Source organism: Tupaia chinensis, unplaced genomic scaffold (assembly GCF_000334495.1).
Source record: "Tupaia chinensis unplaced genomic scaffold, TupChi_1.0 Scaffold000362_1, whole genome shotgun sequence".
NCBI lineage: Eukaryota > Metazoa > Chordata > Mammalia > Scandentia > Tupaiidae > Tupaia > Tupaia belangeri.
The window spans coordinates 1,735,603-1,746,665 of NW_006159859.1; the positions used below are offsets into that span (position 1 = coordinate 1,735,603).

General features: G+C 40.1%; 1 protein-coding gene across 1 annotated transcript in view; it reads right to left on the reverse strand.

Moving 5' to 3' along the window:
* Window positions 1-11,063, reverse strand: part of SEC24D (SEC24 homolog D, COPII component) — a 97,344-nt gene that overhangs the window by 35,478 nt on the left and 50,803 nt on the right. Inside the window, 2 exon segments of the mRNA XM_006153094.2 lie at window positions 3,315-3,439; window positions 10,358-10,473. Of these exon segments, the coding sequence (XP_006153156.1) occupies window positions 3,315-3,439; window positions 10,358-10,473 (241 nt within the window).

Consider the following 11,063-nt stretch of genomic DNA (forward strand, 5'->3'; position numbering starts at 1 on the left):
GTGTGTGCTCACCAGAAAGAGACAGACAGAGAGACAGAAAGTGAGAAATCATGCCCCAGGGAGGATGCCCACACCATAATCCCTTCTCCTCCATTCTCTTCGGGATCTTAGGCATGCAAGCACATGAATCCAGCATGACTTTAAGTCACCAGGTCCAGGACTCGAACCGCGGTCAATTACATGGGAGTCCAGAGAAATAGCCATTGTGCCAACTGCTCGTCTCTTTTTTGTATTTTATAATTTCCTATTTACATTTAATTTTTGTACATCTCTGTAGTTACAACATGGATTTTCAAAGCACGCACACAGTGTGTGATAATCAAACCAAGGATAATACCATGTTCATCATTTTCACCAAAGACACCACATGACGATGTGTACCATCCGTTTTAAAAGATTGGCAACGTCTCTCTTTTTTTCCACTCAGTTGTGGTATACGTTCCACATCCATTTGCCCTATCTATCTGCATTCATATTAAACGCCTCTCCTGATCCCCTACTCTCATCCCCTGCCCTCATGCAGTCTCTGATTTCCACAGTTGTCCTCTCTACTACATCTTCCAATCTTTCCATTTCTGCCGTAGAATATAGATGTTCAGTCCTGGGAGAGAACACGCGGTGTGTTCCTTTCAGTCTAACTGCACCTAGCATTACATCTTCTAGATTCATCTACTTTGTATCAAGTGACAGGATCTCACTGCTCTGTATGGCTGAGTAGTATTCCATTGTGGATTTGTGCCACATTTGCTTAATCCAGTCATCAGTTGTGCGCTTGGGTTGATTCTGTCTTAGCTATTATGAATAATGCTACGATAACATGGATGTGCAAGTGTTTTTCCCCTAAGTAATTTCCTGCCCTTAGTAAATACCCAGGAGTGGGATTATTAGGTCATATTGGGTTCTGTGTGTAAATTTTTGAGGAACCTCTATATTGTTTTCCACAGCGGCTGTACTATGGGTCGTCAGAAAAGTCATGACATATTTTCTATGCAAAAATGCACCATGACTTTTCTGAAGACCCAATAATTTACATTCCCACCAACCCTCTTAAGAAAGAGATTTGAATAATGCAGAGAATACCTGACAGTGTTCTTTCTGTTTTCTCTCCTATCTTTGTGCTCCAGTGGGACACAAAGTTATGAAGACACCCAAGGAAAGGGTGATATTTCAGAGCATACGTCAATAGATATAGGCTTCATGTCACCTCTGTGCAGAAAAGGCACAAGGGTTGGTAAAGAAACTGTCTATAAAAATAGGTTAATCTAGTTTGGGAAAAGAGAAAGAGGAAAAGGACATTTCCAGAAATTAGAGTAGTTTTCTTTCATACTAATCAAGCTTGGAATTCAGATGCGGAATTAAAATAGCATCGAAAGTTATAATAAAATATACCATAGTCAGTAGAGAATCTTTATCTCTCAAATTTCCCTCAGAATGGCCTAAGAACAACTGTGACGAACAAGTCTGCAGGGCCAGATGCACTCTGAGGCTTCCATCTTCAACTCACTCCCAGCTCATTCTTCATCTTAGAATTCAGTTTGAAATCACTTCCATGTTTTTTAAACATTCTCTGCTTTTCCAAACCATTCTTGAGAATATTATGACTCAGGCTTCACAGATACAAACAACACGACGCCTGGGAGGTCCAGAGCCCATTGGTCTGAGCCTCACAGGGGCTGAAGCACCAGTCATGTGGGAAACAACACAGAAGAGTGGGTACCAAGGACTCGTGGAGCCCCAGGGCTGAGGATGGCTGCCTGGAACACATTGCTTCCCAGAAAAGACTGCTGATCCCCAGGGAGCCAGGGAGGAGGCGGACAGTGTGGACAAGCGTAGGACTCTAAGCTACAGACATTTCCGCGCTGCCTGTCATTTCTGTTTTTTATAAAAGAAGTATTTTATTTAACTTTATTTACTTATTTATTTTAATTTGACCAGAGAGGGGCAGAGCAAGAGTGAGTGAGAGGGAAAGCCACCAGATTCAGAACTCAAACCACAGCTGGCCATATGAGAGTCCAGCCCCCTTAACCACCATGCCACCCGCCGGCCCGCGCCTGTCCTATCTCCTAAGCTCGTCTTCATCGTTTGAAGGATGGCATTCTCCAGCTCCATAGTCTCCTTACTAGATAGTAGTTCCCTGTCCTAAACAACTACTTTGCATCCTAAGATCATTTAAAGGAAGACAGGTTCGGTGTTAGTTTAGGAGAGGAGATAGGAGAAAAAAATGAAAAGGATACTACTAGTTATTCTCAGTCACTTTTCAATGATTGCTCTTCAAAGTGGTTATTGAAGCTAAAATACTTCCCCCTTTTATTTTTCAAAGCACATCCCGTTAATTCCCCCCCCCCCAAAAAAATAAACTTATGTTGGGCTATATATGTGTATATAGCAGTGGGCATATGGGATATAGCTCCCTTAATCAGCACACTATGGAGCAGCCCTGACTTACTTCTTTGTACTAATCAGGCCAAAGAACAGTACTTTGTGTGGCATGTGTGCAGCCAAGTCCTCCTGCCACAGTGCTCCCTGCTGGAATACAGGCTCATGCCTCCACACCTGGCCCTTTGGTAGGCAAGATCTCACTGAGTCTCTGAGGCCAGCCTCGAACTTGTGATCCTCCTCTCCTGCCTCCGTCTCCTCAGTTGCTGGAGAGACACACACCATCACACCTGGCGAAACAGCCTTGTCAAAGCATAGTCTTGAGTCTTAGCATCTATGGGGGTTCGTTCATTAGCTATTAGAATTAGTTTTGCAAATTCCCTTTGTGCACTGCCCTGCTAAGACTGCAAGAAAGTGATCTCATGCTGTCACACTCCAGGTCATGAGGCCATCAAGCTACAAGGGATTAGTCAGCGCATAACAAGGACAATCGGGAATTGAGCTAAAAAGCTACCATCTCTACCAGGAGACAACTGTTCGCTTTACGGAACCCCTCAGGGCTCAACCACACTCAGCAGCTATCAGTATCCACTGGAAAAATCAATCCTTTGAAAAGTGAGTAACAAATTTCTGAAGTCTTTCCCACCACATTATCAAGATTCTCCTTGTAACTTATATCTTGATGTTTTTAAACCATAGCATTACTTTTTTATCAGTTTCTCTCTGGTTTTGTCCAGAAAAATCACTCTGACTTTTTAAGGAAAATCACTCTGACTTTTTAAGGGCACAAGAAAAGAATGGTGCTATTTGATTTATAACCAATTACCCAATGTCCTCATTAACAAAAGATATCAACTGGTCACTCGGCACTGGTTTTCTGACCCATCAGCTAATTTAGTAATGTCATAAGAGTTATAAAAAGAATGCCATTCCCTTACTTCGGAAGTCTTTCCAGCACGGTTTTCAGTTCTTCACAAATGAGCTTGACCAGTCCATTCTTTATGTTACTGTATGAAACATCGATCATGAAGATAAAGGCTGGTGGGTTGGGAGGCTTATTGTTCTATGGGAAAGGAGACATATCACATAAATAGACATAATTATAAAGTAAGTACATTTCCTAATCAAATTGAAACACTATGAAAAACTCAAGACTCATCAGATGGTTCATATAATTTCTGAAGAATTCACTTTCTAGAACACAGCCTTTGATTCTATGAAAAAAATAAAAAAGATAAAGGAAGCTATTTATGGGACCAGCAGATGGCATAGGGGTTACATCACTGGACTCCCACATGGCTGACTGCAGTTTGAGACTCACACCCAGTGGCTTCAAACTCACACCGGGCTTGTGTGTGTGCATACCCAAGATCCCGAGAGGAAAATGAAGGAGAAGGGACGGAGGTATGGTCATCCCCAGAGGGGATGATTTCTTTCTCTTTCACTGTCTCTATCTGTCTGTCTCTCAGTGAACGCACACACCCTAAAGCAAAAACCTCTCAAAAAAAATATATTTTCCGGGATGCCAGCACCTTAGACTCAGAATTTTACAAGTTATGACCAGTTCCCCCATTGTACTAGTCTTTCTTATAAGGGAACTTATAGAAAACACAATCCTCTAAAATAGTATGGGCTTAACTTTTCATTTTCTCTGTGAGACTGTCCACCCCTTTTGCAGCTCTTCTAGTTCTCATACCCAAATTTAGGCCCTAAATTTGCCCTGTTTTAGATGGTTTTTAATTGTGTTTAAAGAAAAATAAAAATTAGCATGTTAACTGTTGTAAGTATACAGTATACCAGCAGTAAGCACATCCCACTGTGAGGGAGTGGTCACCACTATCCATCTCCAGAACTCTTCATCTTGGAAAACCAACATGTCTGTAACCTATTAAACAAGTTCCAACTCCTCCTCTCTTCAGTATTTTACTTCCTGTCTCCCTATCTTACACAAGTAGAATCACAATGTTTACCTTTCTCTGTGGCTGCTAATTTCACTTAGTGTGATACCCTCAACAATCATTGATATTGTGGCATGTGTCAGAATCTCCTTCCTTTTTGAGGCTGAGTAGAATTCCATCCTATATATATATATATACACACCACATTTTGTTCATCCATTTGTCCTTCGAGGGGTGTGTGTTTGCTTTTGGCTATTGTGAATAATGCCACTAGGAACATGGATATGTTAATATCTTTTTGAGACTCTGCTTTCAATTACTTTGGGAATACATACAGAAGTAGAATTGCTGGAGAGCATGGTAATTCTTTTACTTATTTTTTTGTTTGTTTTTAGAGATTTTTGCTATAGGGTACGTGTACTTATTAGAGAGACAGAGAAATGGAGAAACAGAAAGCGAGAAATCACCCCCATGGGTGAAGGCCACATCGCAATCCCTTCTCCTCTTGGGATTTTCGGCATGCATGCACACATACCCAGCTTGAGTTTCAAGCCATGGGTCAGCCATGTGGGGGTCTGGCAATGTAACTATTATGCCATCTGCTGGTTCCATGCATGGTAATTCTATTTTTAATTTTGTGAGGAATTGCCATACTACCCTCATTTTCTCTTTCTCTTTTTAAAGAATTATTTATTTAATTTGATTTATTTATTTGTAAAGATTATTATTATTATTATTATTATTAACTTTGCTATAGGGTATGTGTGCTCATCAGAGAGAGAGAGAGAAAGAGAGAAAGAGAGAGAGGGGGAGAGGGAAAGAAAGAGAGAGAAAGAGAGAGAGAGAGAGAACATGAAAAAGCAAGCCACCAGGTTTGGGACTCAAACAGCAGTTGGCCATGTGGGAGTTGAGTGTCTTAACCACCATGCTGCTAGCTGGCCCCACTCTCATTTTCTCTTACTTAGACTGCAACATTAATACCTAATGCAATTAACCTCTAATTGCCTCCGATCTCTCTTCTCATAGACTACTCTTAGGGCACATATGTGAGGCACTGCACAGAGCACAACACTACCTTCTCTGGGATCAAGAAGTTTACCGAGTCCCCAGAGCCTAGCATGGGAACAAAAAGGCGTGCATGGTAACTGTTGATTGACTTAATGCATGGATGTGTGGATGGATGATGGATGGATGTATGGATGGATAATGGATAAATGGGTGGATGGATGGGTGGATGGATGTGTGTGGATAGATGTGATGTATAGATGGGTGGATAGATGGGTGGTGGATGAGTGTGGATGGGTGATGGATGAGTGATAGATGGATAGGTGGATGGATGATGGATCAATATGTAGATGGAAGATGGGTGGATGTTTGGATAGATGGATGATGGATGGATGGATGAGTGGATGAGTCAACAGAAATAATCCCCTCTTTTCCTTTCCTTTCCTTCATGGCCTATTTAACATAAGTCCTTCACTGGTCTGTCATTCAAGGCTCTCCCTTATACTCATAGAAACATGTATAAAAACCTGAGATCAAAGATATGATGCCAGACCCAGTGGAAAATAAAAAGATAAACTGTGTCTCAAAACAATTCCCTAGATTTCCTTCTCATTATTCTCCAGTATGCATTCTTCCAACAATTTAAGTGGTTGCAACTTTCAAAACATCTTCTGTCCAAATGTCATAGCCTAGTGAGCCTGAGCCAAGAATTTGGCCGGAAACATGTTTTGTTTGGCATAGTGTTTTAAAAAGTACTTGAATTTGAGTATGTTTTGGGGGGAAGGTGGCATATACTCTAATTCACACACTAGGTCTGTATCGTCCCTCTGTAGTGCCCACTTAGCCACCCAGAGAACAGGAGTAAACTGTCAATGCCTTTGTGAAACTGTGCTCACTGTTCAGTTTCTCCTTCCTTTTCCATATGTTGATTCTCTGCCCCTGGTTTAACCAGTTCGTGTCAGTTTCTCTTCCTGATCCTGCTTTCCTGTGGCACTGATTGTTCTGTTCTTATAGACAGTATCACTTTTGAATTTATACTGTAGTTATATGTTTCTTATCAGTCTATACGTAGTAAGTACCTGGAGAGCAGGTTTGTCATCTTGCTCATTTCAGTAGCCCTCACAGCATACAGGCACATGCCTAGGACATGATAGGCATTTAATATGCCAAAGTGAATTCAATTAAGTGAAGAAACTACTCTTTTATTCAGGAAAAAAAGGCTGATTTGGAATAAGAGTTTACACTTTAGGTGCATTTTCCATGCAGATATATTCCATAAACTTGTAACTTTTTTTATTTTTGGAGAGGTTTTTTTCTATAAGGCGTGTGCGCTTGCCAGAAAGACAGAGAGAGACAGAGAGACAAAAAGCAAGAGATCACCCCCCCCAGGGGGGATGGCCACATTGCAATCCCTTCTCCTCCATTCTCCTCTCAGGATCTTGGATATGCATGCACACATGCTCAGCGTGAGTTTAAGCCACCGGGTCCAAGACTCGAACCACGGTCGACTACATGGGAGTCCAGCAACATAGCCTCAAGTTGTAACATTTTAATTATGTGATACCACTGAGCTCTCTCTGTACGGGGGCACTCTATGACAATTTTGTAAATACTTATCCTATCCTACCTATCTGTAGTGTGTTGACAGAGGACAGGGGTTCTGTGGTCACACAGATATGGTTTCTGCTCTGCCTCCATCACTTTTTAAATGTGTGGCCTGCAGCCAGTCCTGAAGTTTTCTGAGCCTCAGTTTTCTCACATAACGGTACTCACTCCATGGGTTCCCTGTAAGAACTAAATGATACAATACCTAGAAAGCTTTTAGCTTGGAGCCTGACATATAGTGGGTGTTCAATCAGTGTTAATTTTATTATCTAAAATTGACATTAAGATAAACTAAAATGAATAGAGACAAATGTGACTTTATAACACATGTTGGAATATTCACTCTGTAAGCTAAGTAATGTGATTGAATGTATAAAAAAATATAGAAATAACAAAAAGAAATAAAAAAAATACCTATAAATGTGGCCAGCAGATGGCATGGTGGTTAAGGCACTGAACTCGTACATAGCTGGCCGTGGTTTGAGGCCTAGACTCAGTGGCTTGAAATTCACACCAGCATATGTGTGTGTGTGTGTGTGTGTGTGTGTGTGTCTGTGTGCCTCTAAAATCCCAAGAGGAGAAGGGATTGTGGTATGGCCATCCCCCAGCGGTAAGGGGGAGGGATTTCCCACTTTCTCCCTCTCTCTCTCTCTCTTCAGTGAGTGCACTCACCCTATAGCAAAAAATCTAAAGGAAAAAAAAAGGTATAAATTAAATAAGTTCTTATTCATTGCTCAAATACCTAAGCTAACTCATTATTAACTTTATTTACATTTTAAATTATAATTAAATTTAAAGATGTTTACAGTATATTTATTATGAGTCCTACTTAGAATAATAAAAGGAAGATTAAGCTTACAAAAAACTCTTTAAAATGTTCAACTTTTATGTGTTTTTTTGCCTGCTGGGTGAGCTTTCCCATCAATTAGACTTCTGGAATATTTCCAGATAACAGAGCTTGAAGATACTAAGACTTTTGTTCCCAGAAATAGAATTGACTCTCTGCCTAAATTTCTACTAAAAAAGCATAAAAATCAAGATAATGCAGCCTTTTTGGAGAAGGACTGGAAACTTGGAGCATGGTTAGATTAATACTATGGTTGCAAAGATCAGTGAATAAATTTTCCACCACTAGTTACCATGGCTTTATTTAATTAGAAATCAAGTATTTATGTTTTGCCTAATGATTCTCCTTCAGTCAGTATCAGGAAGAACAAATAAAGTATCTAGAAGTAATTGTACTTTAGGGCCTACTTATTAAGCATTTGTACTAAAAAGGTTCTTATATTTTCCAAATATATTCAAATGCTACATTTTAAACTAATAAGCCATTGTTTTCTTTAATAACTAACTCTATGTGGGGCTAGCAGGTGGTGTGATGGTTAAGGCACTAGACTCCCACATGGTTAACTACAGTTCAAGTCCCAGACCCAGTGGCTTAAAAATCATGCTGGGTGTGTGCATACTCAAAATCCCAAGACGAGAATGGGGGAGAAGGGACTGTGGTGTGGTCACGCTTCCCCCCGGCAGGGGTGGGGGGATGAGGGGAGAAGGGACTGTGGTGTGGTCACGCTTCGCCCCCCCCCCCAAGGGGGGGATGATTTCTCACTTTCCTTCTCTAACTCTCTCTCTGGTGAATGCATGCACCCTATGGCAAAAACCTTAGAAAACAAACAAACAAAAACATCTAGTTCTACGTAATGTAGTGTAAAATAATCACATAAAACACCAAAATAAAGTATGTTAACTGAAAAAAATTTAAAGATCAAATCAATTTGAAAAACTTCTAGTTAGGAAAAATTGGTTATCTACACTCAATATATAGACTGGCCCCCTAGTAAATGTCAAAGAAGGAAATCTGTGGATCCAAGAATTTCAGGGAATAGTGCATGAGGAGTTTGCACTTTTGCAAGAGGAAGTAAGGAAGTAAGTCTGAATGACCTTGTTTCTTCAGTTTATACATGGTGCTTCACATATAACCCAAATTTGGAACTGATACTCAAGAAGATACGATTTTCTTTCTTTTTCTTTTTTTTTTTTTGCCTTAGGGTACATGTACTTGCCAGAGAGAGAGAGAGACAGTGAGAAGGAAAGTGAGAAATCTTCCCCCTGAGGGGATGGCCACATTGTATCATTTCTCCCCCATTCTCCTCCCAGGATCTTGGGCACTCATGCACATGCACCCAGCATGAGTTTCAAGCCAATGGGTCCAAGACTTGAACCATGGTCAACCATGTTGGAGTCCAGTGACATCATCACTACTCCATCTGCTAGCCCCCAAGAAGATACGATTTCCACATTACTGAAGAATTTTAAAGCTCTGCAAGTTACCCATAACCATGTCACCATCACTTTGACATTGGAGAAAGGAAATGGACGGTCCTGGGAATAGTAACACAATGCAAATTCCTTCATTCATTCATCTACTCCACATATTGATACATTCATAACTACCTGCCCAGTGCTGGACACTGTGGCAAATCTCATAAAGTTGACTAGGACACAACTGGGCCCCTGAGGACATTAGAATCTATAAAGGTGGCAGACAAGCAAGAAAATTAATACCATGAGTATAACCACTAAAAGAGATCTAGATCCAAGTCAATGGGAAAAAACAGAAGTTGTAGTAAATAGCTACAATGATGACGTGAGGGAAATTTGCACATGCACACACACAGTAAAATTTCAGCCAGTCCCTGGGAGAGTAAGTAGGATTTTGCCAGCTGTGATGGATGGTAGGCATATGATGGGAGAATGGACAGACTGATAAGAACCTCTTCCATAAAGGCATGGTGTCATTGAAAGGCTGATAGAGTCAAAGTATGTGGGGAAGGTTTTGCTCAACTGAGGATATAACTGAGGCAATAGTTTGGGACTTAGTAGCTTACAGCCTTTTAAGGGAAGTTAACATTTTTTTCATTTATTTTTTAGAAAAGAAAGCAACCATGGAGGTTCGTGGGAGGAGGTAAGGTTACATTTTAGAGCAAGTCAGAATCCCAGGTTGCTGAGACACCCTACAGGAGATTCTGAAAGCCAAAACCATTGTGGGAAGTGGGGTAGAGAAGGGGGTTCAGAAACACATCAAGAGTCTTACCCACCACATGGGTAAGGCTTTTGCTTCTGAAGAGAAATTTTTCCAAGATTTCTGACAGAATGTGTGAGGCAGAGGCACTGCATGATACAATGGTATTAAGAACTTAAGTCTATAAGTCTATTCAGGGACATAAAATGTACTGTTTTCTCTTTCTGGCACCACAGTTCAGTTTTTAAAAATGATCACTCCAGTGGATAGCTTGGCAACTGAATCATATTAACAACTAAGAAGGGTGGATACGGATCTTAGGCATTTCTACCACACCATGGCACCAGCAAGACGCTTTGTTTGTGAATCAAGGATCAGTTCTTTACATATGAAAGTTATTCACTTGAATCTGACATCAATGGATAAACACTCAAGTCCTGGGAACACTTACTCTGCAGTAATCCAATGTAGCAACGTATTCATAAGAGCCGAGAGATAACTCTGGCTTCTCATAGTGGTCCAGTCTTCTTCCAATGTGGTCCAGATGTTGGAAATAGAATGGTGGAACTAATAAAAACAAAACAGGGAAGGAAATCGTTTGTTTTCATAAAAACAAGACAATTTAATAAGGTCTCAAAAATTATTATGGGCAAATAGGAGTTAGGATAAGAACAAAAATATTTCAAAACTAGAGTACAGTATCTTCTATTGGGTCAGTGGAAAAGTCATGATGTATTTTTCTATGGTTTTCTAGGCAAAAATGCATATAACTTTTCTGGTGACCCAATAAATTACCACTACTTTACAAACATGTCTTAGAAAGTATTTCTAAAAAATCCTTCTGATCCTTCTATAAGTTATTGATGACAAAGAACATTTATGACTTAGACCACCCTAAAAAGATGGGATAATAGTACTGAGCTTTTTAAGTTATCATAACCCAAATTTAAATGTCCCTATTTAATGACCTCTTTTATAAAGAATTATGACTTTTCTAACTATTTACAATTCCTATATACCTAGCAGAAATAAATATTGGTTATTTGGACTGTACTATTAACTACAATATTTATTATGCTTTAATTAAGACATGACTCCAGCCATGGGGAGTCTGCATGGTAAACTTTTAATATTTGGTCATAAGAGTGGAGAGGATT